The sequence below is a fragment of the Eleginops maclovinus genome, chromosome 13, assembly GCF_036324505.1.
Source record: "Eleginops maclovinus isolate JMC-PN-2008 ecotype Puerto Natales chromosome 13, JC_Emac_rtc_rv5, whole genome shotgun sequence".
NCBI lineage: Eukaryota > Metazoa > Chordata > Actinopteri > Perciformes > Eleginopidae > Eleginops > Eleginops maclovinus.
The window spans coordinates 24,821,082-24,840,091 of NC_086361.1; the positions used below are offsets into that span (position 1 = coordinate 24,821,082).

The 19,010-nt window shown below is 48.8% G+C and overlaps 1 protein-coding gene across 1 annotated transcript; it reads right to left on the reverse strand.

Moving 5' to 3' along the window:
* Positions 1 to 3,823: 3,823 nt before the first annotated feature.
* On the reverse strand, positions 3,824 to 18,991 carry LOC134874629 (zinc finger protein 569-like). Its single transcript, XM_063898698.1, has 3 exons — positions 17,511 to 18,991; positions 16,109 to 16,410; positions 3,824 to 6,017 (listed from the first exon to the last, which is right to left on the reverse strand). Exons 1-3 carry the CDS (start codon positions 18,989 to 18,991, stop codon positions 4,813 to 4,815), a joined length of 2,988 nt encoding a protein of 995 aa, XP_063754768.1. The 3' UTR covers positions 3,824 to 4,812.
* Between the last annotated feature and the right edge of the window lie 19 nt (positions 18,992 to 19,010).

A 19,010-nucleotide genomic window follows, 5' to 3' on the forward strand; every position in this document is an offset into this window, starting at 1 on the left:
CGATGGGGCACTTGTCGCAGCTATTGAGAGGTATTTCCTGGCTAACTTGCAGAGCCTTGGGACATTTTCTTCGTGTTTCTTCCACCACTGAAGTGGATCAGCATCCTCGCTTATCTCAGAGATCAACAGGTAGGTTGCCAGCTCAGTTCTTATTCTGTCTGCCTTTGACAAGGAGGAGGGAGCGGGCGGTTTCTTCGGGAAGAAACTTGACAAGCTCCTCCGCTTCTTCAGCACAGGACCAGGCTCAGCTGCAGCTACTTCTTCTTCTTCCTGGCGCACCGGCACAGCAGTGCCAGGCACAGTGGGCATCAAAGACAGCAGCTCTGTGACAGCTCTCTCCTTAATGTATTCCACCCTGGTAGGGTTGATGTATGTCGTGCGGAACCTGGGATCCATCAGCGAGGCTATGTCCAAGAGTTCGTCTTTGTCTGGGTCACTGTATTTTTCAGTCATGTAATGCAGGAGGTTTTCTTTGATTTTTTTGGTGAGCTCAGTGTCTTCGTCTTCTGGTTTGAGAAGACTGCTTCTGAACATGCTGAGTGTTGGTTTGATGATAGAGACAGTCACATAACTCTCCCCAGATAACGAGGCGGTCTTCACTCAGATTCCAGGACTCCAGTCCATCTCTCAACCCCTGGGCGATTTCTTCACCCGTGTGGTCGCTTGGGAAGAAAGACGTTTGTAGGCAGGCATTTTCAAGACACCAATCGTCGGTGATAAAGTGCACTGTCAAACTCAGGTATGGTTGCATAGTGCGACTGGACCACAAGTCAGTAGTAGCGGAAAAGAACTGTACGTCTTCCAGCCTCTTTGTCACTTTCGAACGAGTTGTGTTGTACAGACGGGGCAAGACAACTTCGCCAAAATGTTTTCGCCCTGGTAGCTTGTAGCGGGGATCCAGCGTATTAAGCAAATGTTGGAAGCCAGCCTTTTCTACCGTATATATTGGGACCATGTCTGTTGCGATGTGGAACGCGACTGCATCCGTTATATATTGCCACCTCCTGTCAGTCCTATCGTACGGTACACCACGCGAAAATGAAGCTGACAGAGTAACTTGCTTTGGTTGGGGTGGTGGTGTAGCCGCATCCGCGTGCCCTTGTGCAGTCCGCTCTGCAACACACTGCTGCCATTCCGATGGGTGGTTTTTTTGGAGGTGTTGAAATAAATTCGTTGTGCTGTTTTTAACTGCCACTGACTTCCGACAGAGTTTACAAAGCGGAGTACTTTGCTCTTCATCCGAAGCGTCGAAGGCGAACCACTTCCATACAACGGACTTGCTCTTGTTTCTATCCACTAACTCCAACGCCGACATGTTTGTTTACAAATGTGTAGGAACTAGAAAGAGCGCCATGGGGAGGTCAGAGGCGGAAGTAAGTAAGGCAAACCAGTGCAGCCAAAAATGTATCTGGCGTAGCCATAGACAGTAGGGGCGCAGCCCAGACAAATGAACGGGGACTGTAGCGTAGAAGTTAGTTCAAGTGAAAAATCGATTTTACGAGTTTCACGTTTTAACATCGTTCTAAAAACATAATCGCAATTACGATTTAAAATCGATTAATCGAACAGCCCTAGTGGAACTGTTGTATTTCAATACCGCATTACACAGAGAACATTTGACTTCTTTGCCTGAATTAACAACGTTGAAATGGTCCCACACCGCACTTCTTTTCGCCCGCTCTCTCGCGCGACGTGTTCATCTCTCGTTCTCACGCTCTGTTCAAGTTACTACAGTAGCGCCTCTAGCGATTAATCGTGATTAATACATTTTGTTCGAGCAACCTCTTGATCGACAATTAATCTAAAGTCGATTAATCATTTGCATCCCTATCTCAGATGTAAATCTTAACCTCAGGGTGGAGTCAGAGGTCATTTCAATCAGTTGTTCCTCTTCAGCAGAGCTAAGATCAGCTGGTGCTGCAGAAAGAAATGAAATACTTTATTTGTCATTACATATTAAACACAAATATGTTTGAGAGAGAGAGAGATAGGAAAGGACCTATAGAAAAAAACATGAACTACAACCTCCTGTTACATCAGAACACCTTCATTATTATTATTATCAAGATTCATTTTTTCCATTTCATAATCAAATGCAACATTAGCCTTGAAGGAATGAAACAGAGAGAGAGAGATATAATATAGATGGACACAAAACATCAGATGCTTTCTTCCAGGGTTTACTAACTTAGACTTAAAGGTCTGCAATATTGGTAGGAAACAGAGCATTCAACACAATACTATCATTACTTTGATTTTCAACCAAGAGTAAACCATGCTCACATACCGTTACTAGTTACTAACGCAGTTTTCACGAATGCGGCGCCACCTCATTAAAAGTTAAGTGTAGATATTATTCAATAAATCTGGTTTATGAGCAACGAGTCGAGTAATATCTATTACTCAATTTTACGAACACAAATGGCAAATAAAGTAAACTCACTCACCGAAGCACCATCTCCCGCGTTGGTAGACATGGCTGATCTGTCCTACCTGTGTTGGTGTCACATGACCAATGGTGCGTAACTTGATTGGCTGCCGTTGGATGAAATGCGACAGGGATCGATTGCTTCTCCCTGGTTACCCGGATGTTGAGTCTGGTTCTTTTTACACTGAATTTTTCTTTATGTTGAATTTTGAAAAACTGAATATTTTGGACATTGATTTTTTTAACACTGAATTTATTTTAACATTGGAAAAAAAAGGGCAGAAAAAACCCAGTGCTAGAAATGTGATGGTTTTTAAAATTCAACGTCTAACTTTGATGCAGAAAAACTTCAGTATTAGAAATTCATATTCAAACTCTGATGGCACAGAAAAACTTCCATACTCTACCCTCTCAACCTGAACCACGACTCCTGTCAATCAAGTTAAGACCACACCCCCAACAAAGCTTTTAAAGCTCCACCCTTCAGGCCTGTCACTCACTTCCTTCCCACCAGAGACTGACTAATGCACTGTGAGTTGGCACATGGAGCAGTGAATAGTTTGGACTTTATGTTCAGTCTAACTCTAACAGATTGTGTGTCCATGTTAGACCCTCTTTCCCCTTCACTTATACCTGTGGAAACAAATGAAAACACTTTCATCCTGTGAACCTTATTTTAAATGATTATTATATTGTTATTATTATAAGATTCCACAGCGACAAACCCTTGTGAATCCTCTCTGCAAGAACCCAATGTAAAAGGGCCTGCTGGATCCTGCTTTAATGTGCACACCACATCAGATGTTCCATGAACCAACACTCCAACTACTAAACTTTTTTTTCAACTACAAAACATATTTGTTCCGAAATAAGGTCCCATAGTGGTCCACCGGAAAGGGGGGGACTCTCTATACGCTTCTCCGGGTTTGTGATTGGTCAAATGTTGCTAACCCCGCCCCTTCCACGGGGACGCGCTCTCAGCCGGAGAAACCCTGGGTTACCGAGGTGATACCCAGCGGGGCGGGACCGAATAGCGAGATCGCGTTTGTTCGGTTTAGTTAAATCAGAGAACTCAAGCAGATTAAGGGTCTGTGGGACTGGCTTGGTGGTGCAGGCCTCCGGTCAGCACGTAATCGTTATCTAAATGACTTATGGTATCATAATAATGTGGAACCCGGACTAACAAGCTGTTGATGCTCACATTTAAAATAAAAACTAAAGCAAAATTGATATTAAACTGTTTGTTATTATGTTAGGGACAGAGACAGGTTACAGAGGGACAGAGACAGGTTACAGAGGGACAGAGACAGGTTACAGAGGGACAGAGACAGGTTACAGAGGGACAGAGACAGGTTACAGAGGGACAGAGACAGGTTACAGATTCAAGGTTCAAGGTTCAAGGTTCAAGGTTCAAGGCTTTATTTGTCATATGCACAGCAGATACAGCGTATATGTTGGCAATGAAAATCTTATGTCGCGTGCTCCTCCAACAACTCCACATACATGGTGCAAATAACATAAATAAAATAGTGCAAAAAGAGAGAAGAATATTTACAGTAACAACAATAAAGATTTGAGGATGTGAAATATATACATATGTGGAATACATTGAAAGTATTTAAACACTTACAGAGGGACAGAGACAGGTTACAGAGGGACAGAGACAGGTTACAGAGGGACAGAGACAGGTTACAGAGGGACAGAGACAGGTTACAGAGGGACAGAGACAGGTTACAGAGTCACAGAGACAGGTTACAGAGGGACAGAGACAGGTTACAGAGTCACAGAGACAGGTTACAGAGTCACAGAGACAGGTTACAGAGGGACAGAGACAGGTTACAGAGGGACAGAGACAGGTTACAGAGTGACAGAGACAGGTTACAGAGGGACAGAGACAGGTTACAGAGTCACAGAGACAGGTTACAGAGGGACAGAGACAGGTTACAGAGTGACAGAGACAGGTTACAGAGGGACAGAGACAGGTTACAGAGTCACAGAGACAGGTTACAGAGGGACAGAGACAGGTTACAGAGTGACAGAGACAGGTTACAGAGGGACAGAGACAGGTTACAGAGTCACAGAGACAGGTTACAGAGTCACAGAGACAGGTTACAGAGGCACAGAGACAGGTTACAGAGGGACAGAGACAGGTTACAGAGTGACAGAGACAGGTTACAGAGGGACAGAGACAGGTTAAGACGTAATAAATATATCATGTATTAAACTCCACAGAGGTCTTTAACCATGGAGATCCCCCCGACTCTCAACAGGAAGTAGTTCCAAACTCAAAGTCCATCAGAGAGACCCTAACCCTGGACCCTCCTACAGTTCAGAACCACGTCCTCTCTGAACGCTTCGTCCAACACATCATCAACAGGTTTCTGTCATTTGATCTCCGATAGCCGAGGGATGAGGGGAACTCCACTGCCTCCGGACTCACAGAGATGTTGTACTTCCTGTTGTTCTTTAGCTGAATGTGAATCGGCACCTCCAGCCTCCTCATCCCCCCCCGCTTCCTGGCCCCCAGCCTCATGCAACTTCATGTGCCTCTTAAGGTGTCCGGTGACGGTGAAGCGTTTCCCGCAGACAGAGCAGCTGAAGGGTTTCTCCCCGGTGTGGACCCTCATGTGAATCTTCAGGCTCCCCTTCTGGGCGCAGCTCTTCCCGCATACAGTACAGCTGAAGGGTTTCTCCCCCGTGTGGACCCTCATGTGTTTGGTCAGGTCTCCCTTCTCAGCGCAGCACTTCCCGCAGAAGGGGCAGCTGTAGGGTTTCTCTCCAGTGTGGACCCTCATGTGTTTTTTCAGGTCGGTCTTCTGAGCGCAGCCCTTCCCGCAGACAGAGCAGCTGAAGGGTTTCTCCCCCGTGTGGTACTTCATGTGTCGGTTCAGGTGCTCTTTGACGTGGAAGCTCTTGCTGCAGACAGAGCAGCTGAAGGGTTTCTCTCCGGTGTGGATCCTCATGTGCCGGGTCATGTTCCCTCGGCCGCTGAAGCTCTTCTTGCAGAAGAGGCAGCTGTAGGGCTGCTCTCTAGTGTGGATCCTCATGTGGGTCGTCAGCGAGCCACTGTCTTTGAAAGTCTTGTTGCAGCTGGTGCAGGGGAACGGCCTCTCACCAGTGTGGTCTCTGATGTGCCGGTTAAGGTTCCCCTTCAGGCTGAACCTCTTCCCGCAGAAGGAGCAGGGGAACGGCCTCTCCTTCGGAAACGATCCGACATCGCTCTCTGGAGCTTCGCTGCTTGGAGCCCTGACCTCCGACCGGGCCTCGTTTGGGAGAGACCAGTCACTGTCGTCGGTCTCAGAGGAGTCCAGGGAGTCTTCCTCACTGATTGGTAGTAAACCTGTCTCTGGATCTGAGCTCCTGGCTGGTTCTGGTCCTCCACAGTCCTCTCCACCAGCCTCTGTTTCCACAGTCTGTCTGTGATGAAGCTGTGAGGACTGAGGCTCCTCTTCATCATCTTCACTCTTTACAGGGACGGGAGTGAAGGTGGACTTTATGTCATCCTCCTCCTGTTCCTCTTTAATGTGAGTGGGGGGCTTTGGCTCTTCCTGCTCTGGGGGACCATCTTCTTTAGCCAGCTGGTGCAGATCTGCAGAACACAGGAACATTACATATACACATCTCCCAGGTTCAGTTATCCTGCCCTTTATTTGAAATAGCAAAATACATATTGAGATGAAGCCACAGCTGAAATCAGAGACCTATGAGAGATCCACGAGAGACCTACGAGAGACCTACGAGAGACCTACGAGAGATCTACGAGACCTACAAGAGACCTACGAGAGACCTAGGAGAGATCTACGAGACATACGAGAGACCTACGAGAGATCTACGAGAGATCTACGAGAGATCTACGAGACCTACAAGAGACCTACGAGAGACCTAGGAGAGATCTACGAGACATACGAGAGACCTACGAGAGATCTACGAGAGACCTACGAGAGATCTACGAGACCTACAAGAGACCTACGAGAGACCTAGGAGAGATCTACGAGACATACGAGAGACCTACGAGAGACCTACGAGAGATCTACGAGAGACCTACGAGAGACCTACGAGAGATCTACGAGACATACGAGAGACCTACGAGAGATCTACGAGAGATCTACGAGAGATCTACTAGAGATCTACTAGAGATGTACCTGTGAGAAAGGCTGGTACCATACCGTCGGTACTAGAACCACCAAGGAGGGTGGGTCATCTTTACCTATGACCACCAAAGGGGGGGGACATCTTTACCTAGGACCGCCAAAGGGGGGGTCATCTTTACCTAGAATCACCAAAGGGGGTCATCTTTTGTGTGTGTGTGTGTGTGTGTGTGTGTGTGTGTGTGTGTGTGTGTGTGTGTGTGTGTGTGTGTGTGTGTGTGCAGAGCCATTTCTTCCTATATATCATAGTTCACTAACAGGCGGACCGCGGTCCGGGTCCGGACCCTGACGCCAACCTATACGGACCCGGACCTATAATCGGTACATTAATAAGGGATTTTCATTTTGGCGGGGCAAATCCATTTTAACCGGAGCCAACAGGGGACGAAAAAGACGAGGGAGTGATACAGGGAGATAAACACAAGAAGAAGAGACAAGTTAGCGGGAGAGAGAAGACGGAGAGAAGAGTGAGGGGAGAGACGAGTTAGCGGGAGAGAGAAGACGGAGAGAAGAGTGCGGGGAGAGACGAGTTAGCGGGAGAGAGAAGATGGAGAGAAGAGTGAGGGGAGAGACGAGTTAGCGGGAGAGAGAAGACGGAGATAGAGTGAGGGGAGAGACGAGTTAACGGGAGAGAGAAGACGGAGATGAGAGTGAGAGGAGAGACGAGTTAACGGGAGAGAGAAGATGGAGATAAGAGTGAGGGGAGAGACGAGTTAGCGGGAGAGAGAAGACGGAGAGAAGAGTGCGGGGAGAGACGAGTTAGCGGGAGAGAGAAGACGGAGAGAAAAGTGAGGGGAGAGACGAGTTAGCGAGAGAGAGAAGACGGAGAAAAAAGTGAGGGGAGAGACGAGTTAGCGGGAGAGAGAAGACGGAGAGAAAAGTGAGGGGAGAGACGAGTTAGCGGGAGATAGAAGACGGAGAGAAGAGTGAGAGGAGAGACGAGTTAACGGGAGAGAGAAGACGGAGAGAAAAGTGAGGGGAGAGACGAGTTAACGGGAGAGAGAAGACGGAGAGAAGAGTGAGAGGAGAGACGAGTTAACGGGAGAGAGAAGATGGAAAAAAAGTGAGGGGAGAGACGAGTTAGCGGGAGAGAGAAGACGGAGAGAAAAGTGAGGGGAGAGACGAGTTAGCGGGAGAGAGAAGATGGAGAGAAGAGTGAGAGGAGAGACGAGTTAACGGGAGAGAGAAGACGGAAAAAAAGTGAGGGGAGAGACGAGTTAGCGGGAGAGAGAAGACGGAGAGAAAAGTGAGGGGAGAGACGAGTTAGCGGGAGAGAGAAGACGGAGAGAAAAGTGAAGGGAGAGACGAGTTAACGGGAGAGAGAAGATGGAGATAGAGTGAGGGGAGAGACGAGTTAACAGGAGAGAGAAGACGGAGATAAGAGTGAGGGGAGAGACGAGTTAACGGGAGAGCGAAGACGGAGATAAGAGTGAGGGGAGAGACGAGTTAACGGGAGAGCGAAGACGGAGATAGAGTGAGGGGAGAGACGAGTTAACGGGAGAGAGAAGATGGAAAAAAAGTGAGGGGAGAGACGAGTTAACGGGAGAGAGAAGACGGAGAGAAGAGTGAGAGACGAGTTAACGGGAGAGAGAAGACGGAGATAAAAGTGAGGGGAGAGACGAGTTAACGGGAGAGCGAAGACGGAGAGAAAGTGAACGGAGAGACGAGTTAACGGGAGAGAGAAGACGGAGAGAAAAGTGAGGGGAGAGACGAGTTAACGGGAGAGAGAAGACGGAGAGAAAAGTGAGGGGAGAGACGAGTTAACGGGAGAGAGAAGATGGAGAGAAAGTGAACGGAGAGACGAGTTAACGGGAGAGAGAAGACGGAGAGAAAAGTGAGGGGAGAGACGAGTTAACGGGAGAGAGAAGACGGAGAGAAAAGTGAGGGGAGAGACGAGTTAGCGGGAGAGAGAAGACGGAGAGAAAAGTGAGGGGAGAGACGAGTTAGCGAGAGAGAGAAGACGGAGAAAAAAGTGAGGGGAGAGACGAGTTAGCGGGAGAGAGAAGACGGAGAGAAAAGTGAGGGGAGAGACGAGTTAGCGGGAGATAGAAGACGGAGAGAAGAGTGAGAGGAGAGACGAGTTAACGGGAGAGAGAAGACGGAGAGAAAAGTGAGGGGAGAGACGAGTTAACGGGAGAGAGAAGACGGAGAGAAGAGTGAGAGGAGAGACGAGTTAACGGGAGAGAGAAGATGGAAAAAAAGTGAGGGGAGAGACGAGTTAGCGGGAGAGAGAAGACGGAGAGAAAAGTGAGGGGAGAGACGAGTTAGCGGGAGAGAGAAGATGGAGAGAAGAGTGAGAGGAGAGACGAGTTAACGGGAGAGAGAAGACGGAAAAAAAGTGAGGGGAGAGACGAGTTAGCGGGAGAGAGAAGACGGAGAGAAAAGTGAGGGGAGAGACGAGTTAGCGGGAGAGAGAAGACGGAGAGAAAAGTGAAGGGAGAGACGAGTTAACGGGAGAGAGAAGATGGAGATAGAGTGAGGGGAGAGACGAGTTAACAGGAGAGAGAAGACGGAGATAAGAGTGAGGGGAGAGACGAGTTAACGGGAGAGCGAAGACGGAGATAAGAGTGAGGGGAGAGACGAGTTAACGGGAGAGCGAAGACGGAGATAGAGTGAGGGGAGAGACGAGTTAACGGGAGAGAGAAGATGGAAAAAAAGTGAGGGGAGAGACGAGTTAACGGGAGAGAGAAGACGGAGAGAAGAGTGAGAGACGAGTTAACGGGAGAGAGAAGACGGAGATAAAAGTGAGGGGAGAGACGAGTTAACGGGAGAGCGAAGACGGAGATAAGAGTGAGGGGAGAGACGAGTTAACGGGAGAGAGAAGATGGAGAGAAAGTGAACGGAGAGACGAGTTAACGGGAGAGAGAAGACGGAGAGAAAAGTGAGGGGAGAGACGAGTTAACGGGAGAGAGAAGACGGAGAGAAAAGTGAGGGGAGAGACGAGTTAGCGGGAGAGAGAAGATGGAGAGAAAAGTGAAGGGAGAGACGAGTTAACGGGAGAGAGAAGACGGAGAGAAGAGTGAGAGGAGAGACGAGTTAACGGGAGAGAGAAGATGGAAAAAAAGTGAGGGGAGAGACGAGTTAGCGCGAGAGAGAAGACGGAGAGAAAAGTGAGGGGAGAGACGAGTTAGCGGGAGAGAGAAGACGGAGAGAAGAGTGAGAGGAGAGACGAGTTAGCGGGAGAGAGAAGACGGAGAGAAGAGTGAGGGGAGAGACGAGTTAACGGGAGAGAGAAGACTGAGAGAAAAGTGAGGGGAGAGACAAGTTAGCGGGAGAGAGAAGACGGAGAGAAAAGTGAGGGGAGAGACGAGTTAACGGGAGAGAGAAGACGGAGAGAAGAGTGAGAGGAGAGACGAGTTAGCGGGAGAGAGAAGACGGAGAGAAGAGTGAGGGGAGAGACAATTTAGCGGGAGAGAGAAGACGGAGAGAAAAGTGAGGGGAGAGACGAGTTAGCGGGAGAGAGAAGACGGAGAGAAGAGTGAGAGGAGAGACGAGTTAGCGGGAGAGAGAAGACGGAGAGAAGAGTGAGAGGAGAGACGAGTTAACGGGAGAGAGAAGACGGAGAGAAGAGTGAGAGGAGAGACGAGTTAGCGGGAGAGAGAAGACGGAGAGAAGAGTGAGAGGGGAGACGAGTTAGCGGGAGAGAGAAGACGGAGAGAAGAGTGAGGGGAGAGACGAGTTAACGGGAGAGAGAAGACGGAAAAAAAGTGAGGGGAGAGACGAGTAAACGGGAGAGAGAAGACGGAGAGAAGAGTGAGAGGAGAGACGAGTTAACGGGAGAGAGAAGACGGAGAGAAGAGTGAGAGGAGAGACGAGTTAGCGGGAGAGAGAAGACGGAGAGAAGAGTGAGAGGAGAGACGAGTTAGCGGGAGAGAGAAGACGGAGAGAAGAGTGAGGGGAGAGACGAGTTAACGGGAGAGAGAAGACGGAAAAAAAGTGAGGGGAGAGACGAGTAAACGGAGAGAGAAGACGGAGAGAAGAGTGAGAGGAGAGACGAGTTAGCGGGAGAGAGAAGACGGAGAGAAGAGTGAGAGGAGAGACGAGTTAGCGGGAGAGAGAAGACGGAGAGAAGAGTGAGAGGAGAGACGAGTTAGCGGGAGAGAGAAGACGGAGAGAAGAGTGAGGGGAGAGACAAGTTAGCGGGAGAGAGAAGACGGAGAGAAAAGTGAGGGGAGAGACGAGTTAACGGGAGAGAGAAGACGGAGAGAAGAGTGAGAGGAGAGACGAGTTAGCGGGAGAGAGAAGACGGAGAGAAGAGTGAGAGGAGAGACGAGTTAGCGGGAGAGAGAAGACGGAGAGAAGAGTGAGGGGAGAGACAAGTTAGCGGGAGAGAGAAGACGGAGAGAAAAGTGAGGGGAGAGACGAGTTAGCGGGAGAGAGAAGACGGAGAGAAGAGTGAGAGGAGAGACGAGTTAACGGGAGAGAGAAGACGGAGAGAAGAGTGAGAGGAGAGACGAGTTAGCGGGAGAGAGAAGACGGAGAGAAGAGTGAGAGGAGAGACGAGTTAACGGGAGAGAGAAGACGGAGAGAAGAGTGAGAGGAGAGACGAGTTAGCGGGAGAGAGAAGACGGAGAGAAGAGTGAGAGGGGAGACGAGTTAGCGGGAGAGAGAAGACGGAAGAAAAGTGAGGGAGAGACGAGTTAGCGGGAGAGAGAAGATGGAGAGAAGAGTGAGGGGAGAGGCGAGTTAACGGGAGAGAGAAGACGGAGAGAAAAGTGAAGGGAGAGACGAGTTAACGGGAGAGAGAAGACGGAGAGAAGAGTGAGAGGAGAGACGAGTTAGCGGGAGAGAGAAGACGGAGAGAAAAGTGAGAGGAGAGACGAGTTAACGGGAGAGAGAAGACGGAGAGAAGAGTGAGAGGAGAGACGAGTTAGCGGGAGAGAGAAGACGGAGAGAAGAGTGAGAGGAGAGACGAGTTAACGGGAGAGAGAAGACGGAGAGAAGAGTGAGAGGAGAGACGAGTTAGCGGGAGAGAGAAGACGGAGAGAAGAGTGAGAGGAGAGACGAGTTAACGGGAGAGAGAAGACGGAGAGAAGAGTGAGAGGAGAGACGAGTTAGCGGGAGAGAGAAGACGGAGAGAAGAGTGAGAGGGGAGACGAGTTAGCGGGAGAGAGAAGACGGAAAAAAAGTGAGGGGAGAGACGAGTTAGCGGGAGAGAGAAGATGGAGAGAAGAGTGAGGGGAGAGGCGAGTTAACGGGAGAGAGAAGACGGAGAGAAAAGTGAAGGGAGAGACGAGTTAACGGGAGAGAGAAGACGGAGAGAAGAGTGAGAGGAGAGACGAGTTAGCGGGAGAGAGAAGACGGAGAGAAAAGTGAGAGGAGAGACGAGTTAACGGGAGAGAGAAGACGGAGAGAAGAGTGAGAGGAGAGACGAGTTAGCGGGAGAGAGAAGACGGAGAGAAGAGTGAGGGGAGAGACAAGTTAGCGGGAGAGAGAAGACGGAGAGAAAAGTGAGGGGAGAGACGAGTTAGCGGGAGAGAAGACAGAAAGACAGACCTTAAACTGTTCAGAGGTTCTGATGTCTCTGATGTCTCTGATAGTTCTGATAGTTCTGATGGTTCTGATAGTTCTGATAGTTCTGATGGTTCTGATGTCTCTGATGTCTCTGATAGTTCTGATAGTTCTGATGTCTCTGATAGTTCTGATAGTTCTGATGGTTCTGATGTCTCTGATAGTTCTGATAGTTCTGATAGTTCTGATAGTTCTGATGTCTCTGATAGTTCTGATGGTTCTGATGGTTCTGATGTCTCTGATAGTTCTGATGGTTCTGATGGTTCTGATGTCTCTGATAGTTCTGATGGTTCTGATGGTTCTGATGTCTCTGATAGTTCTGATGGTTCTGATGGTTCTATAACTGTTCAGATCTCTCTCAGAAAGGGAACCTCCAGCTGCTCTTTCTGTGCTCTCTACATTCAGCTCTGTTGAGATGCACACATTTCCAAAAGCTACTGATCTCTCTGATTCTACACACAGCCCGAGTGGAACCCTAACATATCTACAGTGTGGTTCTGAGCCCGAGTGGAACCCTAACATATCTACAGTGTGGTTCTGAGCCCGAGTGGAACACTAACATATCTACAGTGTGGTTCTGAGCCCGAGTGGAACACTAACATATCTACAGTGTGGTTCTGAGCCCGAGTGGAACACTAACATATCTACAGTGTGGTTCTGAGCCCGAGTGGAACCCTAACATATCTACAGTGTGGTTCTGAGCCCGAGTGGAACACTAACATATCTACAGTGTGGTTCTGAGCCCGAGTGGAACCCTAACATATCTACAGTGTGGTTCTGAGCCCGAGTGGAACACTAACATATCTACAGTGTGGTTCTGAGCCCGAGTGGAACACTAACATATCTACAGTGTGGTTCTGAGCCCGAGTGGAACACTAACATATCTACAGTATGGTTCTGAGCCCGAGTGGAACACTAACATATCTACAGTGTGGTTCTGAGCCCGAGTGGAACACTAACATATCTACAGTGTGGTTCTGAGCCCGAGTGGAACACTAACATATCTACAGTGTGGTTCTGAGCCCGAGTGGAACACTAACATATCTACAGTGTGGTTCTGAGCCCGAGTAGAACACTAACATATCTACAGTGTGGTTCTGAGCCCGAGTGGAACACTAACATATCTACAGTGTTGTTCTGAGCCCGAGTGGAACCCTAACATATCTACAGTGTGGTTCTGAGCCCGAGTGGAACACTAACATATCTACAGTGTGGTTCTGAGCCCGAGTGGAACACTAACATATCTACAGTGTGGTTCTGAGCCCGAGTGGAACACTAACATATCTACAGTGTGGTTCTGAGCCCGAGTGGAACACTAACATATCTACAGTGTGGTTCTGAGCCCGAGTGGAACACTAACATATCTACAGTGTGGTTCTGAGCCCGAGTGGAACACTAACATATCTACAGTGTGGTTCTGAGCCCGAGTGGAACACTAACATATCTACAGTGTGGTTCTGAGCCCGAGTGGAACACTAACATATCTACAGTGTGGTTCTGAGCCCGAGTGGAACACTAACATATCTACAGTGTGGTTCTGAGCCCGAGTGGAACACTTACATATCTACAGTGTGGTTCTGAGCCCGAGTGGAACACTAACATATCTACAGTGTGGTTCTGAGCCCGAGTGGAACCCTAACATATCTACAGTGTGGTTCTGAGCCCGAGTGGAACACTAACATATCTACAGTGTGGTTCTGAGCCCGAGTGGAACACTTACATATCTACAGTGTGGTTCTGAGCCCGAGTGGAACACTAACATATCTACAGTGTGGTTCTGAGCCCGAGTGGAACACTAACATATCTACAGTGTGGTTCTGAGCCCGAGTGGAACACTAACATATCTACAGTGTGGTTCTGAGCCCGAGTGGAACACTAACATATCTACAGTGTGGTTCTGAGCCCGAGTGGAACACTAACATATCTACAGTGTGGTTCTGGTTCTGTAGCTCCAGGGACATGTTGTTGTTGTTGTTGTTGTCCTTTGTTTGTTTGATGACAGTCAGTTGTTGATTCCATGCAGACGTTGATACAGCTGTCTCAGCTGATGGATATCACACTCATTCAGAACCACTTAGACATGTTGGTGGTCCGGACCTTTGCTTGAGGACATTTTCTCTAACTGGACCTGGTTGAATTTTTGTGGAATACCCCTCCTGTATGCGGACTACGCGGATGCATAGGGCCCCCGCAGCCACTAGGGGGCCCTCATACTGAATGTTCAGCCTCAATAGATTTGGGGAGATTTAAAATAAGCCGTCTTCATTTGTACAAAGCCAAGCCCCCTCATGTGTTCAGTGAAGCGTTATATGCTTAAAATCAAATGAAGGATATAAACTAAATGAAACTGCAATGATAACAAAGCTGTGGCTTGTGTTTGTGGGGTAAACAAGTCCCAATCATCGTTGGGCTGATACGCAGTGAGTGACGTCTGCCCACAAGTATGATGGGATGACTGACAGCCGCACGGCAGGTCAGGGAGGAGAATAACGGTAGCGTAGCGAGTGTAATGGATAATAATGGCATCCAAACGGACATATCCCTCTGGTTCAGAAAAAAGCAACATTTAAAAAGCGCTCACAGGAGAATACGGGTAAGGCAGCTGTTCATGACGTAAATGCACTTTACATTTTCCAGAATGTCAGCGACTGTGTCACTGTTTTTGATTGACAGTTCTTGTGGCTGTGAGGTGAGTGAGAGAATGTCTTCTGATTGGTGGGGTGTCGAGAAGGGAGGTTCCTAGAGAGCGAGACGGGGGAATGCTGCGAGAGAGCTAACGGAGTATGCGTGTTAGGGGGACCACTGACCTGCCTCTGTGTTGTGTTGGCGTGGTTACAGCCGACTGTAACCTGTGTTCAGAGGTCATAAACTCACGGAGATACGGAGCCTCCTCGTATTCCAATAGCGAGACGCTACAAGTATAAATATATCTAAAAGTACAAGTTGTTGATTACCTGTACTCTGTGCTCAATATCTCCGGGGGGGGGGGGGTCGCCTCTCAGTCATAGACCTCTTTTGCTGTGAAATATTTTCCACACTGACATTATTTTAGGGTTATTATTGGATTGTATTACAATTTGTATGTTGTTCATTTATAGGCCTATAATGTGAAGTGTGCTTTGTAAATCAAACATATTATGGTTATTATTATGATGATTAGTAGCAGCAGAAGTAAAGCAGTGGATTATTCAGATAGCACTGAGTTTGAACTGTGTTAAGAACGATTGTCCTATACATTTTGACTTGTACTCAATTTACAACTATATATTCTAACAAAAAGAGCAGTACGTATTAAAGCTGGCTATTATGATCACACTAATGCCATCGTTTACCTTTTATTATAATTTTCTGTAAATTTCAGTTGCTTTGGTTAACTTTAGATGTTCAATTCGAATTTGAGAGGTTTCGTGAATTTAGCCCCCTTCCTCTTAAAGTGTAACAGATTGATGCATCTCCACAGCTCATCTCAAAGGATTTGGAATCCCCCCATTGTAGACCTAGAAAAGGCCCCGTTTGTGTGTGTGTGTGTGTGTGTGTGTCCGGGTTATATTATATCACACAGTACAGTGTACGTTAGCATTATCTTCCGGAGCTACTGTTAGCTATACCCTCCAGAGCTACTGTTAGCATTATCTTCCGGAGCTACTGTTAGCATTATCTTCTGGAGCTACTGTTAGCTATATCCTCCAGAGCTACTGTTAGCCATATCTTCCGGAGCTACTGTTAGCATTATCCTCCAGAGCTACTGTTAGCCTTATCTTCCGGAGCTACTGTTAGCATTATCTTCTGGAGCTACTGTTAGCTATACCCTCCAGAGCTACTGTTAGCTATACCCTCCAGAGCTACTGTTAGCATTATCTTCCGGAGCTACTGTTAGCATTATCTTCTGGAGCTACTGTTAGCTATACCCTCCAGAGCTACTGTTAGCTATACCCTCCAGAGCTACTGTTAGCATTATCTTCCGGGGCTACTGTTGGCATTATCCTCCAAGATTAACGTTGGCATGTGCCCCCTCACTGACCTATTCTACGCAGGCGCACTTGGGGCTCCAGCAACACGGCCTCCAGCCTCTGGATCTCCCTCTCTCTGCGCTCTGCTCGTTCCTCGTACCCCTTCACGGTCTCCTCAATCACTCCGACTATTTCCTCCGCTGCCGCAGCCAGCCGCTCGCTGAGCAGCGCTCTCAGCACCGGGAGGTCCGCTTCTTCTTCCAGCCGCAGCAGGAGGTCCTCCAGGAGGAAGAGAAGCTTCTGATGGACCGAGAGCCGGAGCAGCTGCAACATGCTGAGAGCAACACACACACACACACACACACACACACACACACACACACACACACACACACACACACACACACACACACACACACACACACACACACACACACACACACACACACACACACACACACACACACACACACACACACACACACACACACACACACACACACACACACACACACACACACACACACACACACACACACACACACACACACACACACACACACACACACACACACACACACTTCCCTGCGAACTGCTAGGCCAATAGCGAGCCCTGCCGGCGCAGGGGGCGAACAGGCGGATTAAGGATCGCTGAGTCACCGCAGCCAAACAATTGACAGATATCACCATGAGCCCCCCCCAGCCTGTTTTCCTCTTAAAGTGTAACAGATTGATGCATCTCCACAGATCATCTCAAATGATTTGGAATCCCCCCATTGTAGACCTAGAAACGGCCCCGTGTGCCCGGGTTGTACGTTAGCGTTATCCTCCAGAGCTATGGTTAGCATTATCTTCTGGAGCTACTGTTAGCTATATCCTCCAGAGCTACTGTTAGCATTATCTTCCGGAGCTATGGTTAGCTATACCCCCCCCCACACACACACACTTCATTACTGTCTTTAACAGATTCATATTACAAGCTTTCTGACATTATGTTTAAATATGATCATTTGTTTTTATGTGATATGTGCTAATGAGTCTGTACTTGATGCTAATGCTAACAGGGGAAATGTACAAACAGAGTTAGTGAGATGAACCTCCGAGTGGGTTAATTTATTGAAATAAGACGTTATGTTATGGTTGATAAAAAAAACTGACTCTAAAGAGTGTCCTCAGGTGTCCTCTCGTCTCTATGTTCTTCAGTTTCAGGTTCCTTTCCTCTTTAAAGACTGCTGACTCCACACATTTTTCAGTTTCAGAGGAAAAGAAACATCACAACAAATCTGGAATATGTTTATTAACTATAGTTTCTGACATTTCATAACTGACTTCAATTTTCATTTATACTTTAATTTAAACTGAGCTTCTTTATCTCGATGCATTCAGAAATATTTAACACTAAAGAAAATAAAAAGCCCTGTTTCCAGATGTTAAACTTTATTTCATGTATCTCCAGGTGTGTCTGCTGGTCACAGATGGATGAAGTCGGTGTTCGCTGCTTCCTGCCGCCTCTCGCTCAGTCTCTCCCCCAGCGTCTCGCTAACTCTTTCCCCCAGCATCTCGCCTGGCCTTTCAGCGGCGTGGACCTTCATGTGCGAGTCCACGGAGCGTTTCTCCTGGTAGCTCTTCCCACAGAGCAAGCAGCTGTAGGGTTTCTCCCCGGTGTGCGTCAGCATGTGTCTCTTCAGGTCGATCTTCTGCACGAATCCTTTGCTGCACAGCGAGCAGCCGAACGGTTTCTCCTTCTTGTGGAAGCGCTCGTGTGTCTCCAGAGAGATCTTTTGCCGGAATCGTTTCCCGCAGAGGCTGCAGATGAATGGCTTCTCGCCCGTGTGGATCCTCATGTGTGAGTCCAGGTTCCCGATCTGCCGGAAGCTCTTCCCGCAGACCCTGCAGGTGTAGGGTTTCTCCCCAGTGTGGATCCTCTTGTGCACATCCAGGTGCTGGCTCATGGTGAACTTCTTTCCACAGATGTCGCAGGCGTAGATGCGGGGCTTCCCCCCTGTGTGGCTCTTGATGTGTCTCTTCAGGACCGTGTTCTCGTTAAAGGTCTTCCCGCAGAACTCGCAGATATACGGCCTCTCGCCGGCATGCAGCTTCATGTGTCTCTCCAGAGACCCCTTCCTGGGGAAGTCTTTACCGCAGTCTGTGCAGCTGAAGGGCTTCTGTCCGGAGTGCGTCCTCATGTGGATCTCCATGTCCCTGAAGGCCATGCCGCAGATGTCGCAAATCTTGCTGGTCTCCCTGTGGCTCTGGATGTGGATCTGCAGATTCTCTGGGGTGTCCGATGTCTCGCCGCAGACCCCGCAGACACCCGCGGTCTCGTGTAGGTGAGTCTCTGCGTGGCGCATGAAGTTCCCCTTGTTGTGGAAGGCGCTGCCGCAGACCTTACAGTGATGAGACGCCGTCAGACTTGGCTTCCTGTGCTGGATGTTGCCGACTGGCGTGCCACGGGCCTTGTGGCTCCGGTTGTGCCGCCTCAGCTCGACACTCTTACTGAAACCAGCCCCGCAGATGCTACAGCTGAACGGCGTCTCTCCAGCATGCACCTGCATGTGCCGCTCCAGAGAGCCGGCATGGCTGAACTCTTTACTGCAGGCAGAGCAGCAGAAGGGTTTTTCCTCAGAGTGAGTCCGCATGTGCGTCACCATATTGCCCTTCTGGTTGAAGTCCTTCCCGCAGACAGAGCAGCTAAAGGGTTTCTCTCCGGTGTGCAGCCGGCGGTGCGTCTCCTGCGCTCGGATCGACGGGAACCTCTTCCCGCAGACGTCACAGGTTCGGTTGCTGTCGCGGTGCGTCTGCAGGTGAACCCGCAATCCAGCGCTGGACTCTGACCTCTCCCCACACAAACCACAGACCCACGGGGCCTCCTTTAGGTGCGTCTCCACATGCTTCATCAGGAAGCCTTTTCTGTCGAAGGACTTCCTGCAGACTCTGCAGCATAGAGAAAACATTTCCTCCTCCCTTTCCTCC

Excerpts from the sequence above, each read along its gene's own strand:
- LOC134874629 (XM_063898698.1), bottom strand. The coding sequence starts at position 18,991 with ATGTTTTCTCTATGCTGCAGAGTCTGCAGGAAGTCCTTCGACAGAAAA. Across the intron at positions 16,411-17,510 it reads AACACCGACTTCATCCATCT|GTGTGTGTGTGTGTGTGTGT; the intron begins GTGACCAGCAGA and ends GTGTGTGTGTGT. Across the intron at positions 6,018-16,108 it reads AGTGCGCCTGCGTAGAATAG|ATCTGCACCAGCTGGCTAAA; the intron begins GTCAGTGAGGGG and ends TGTGTTCTGCAG.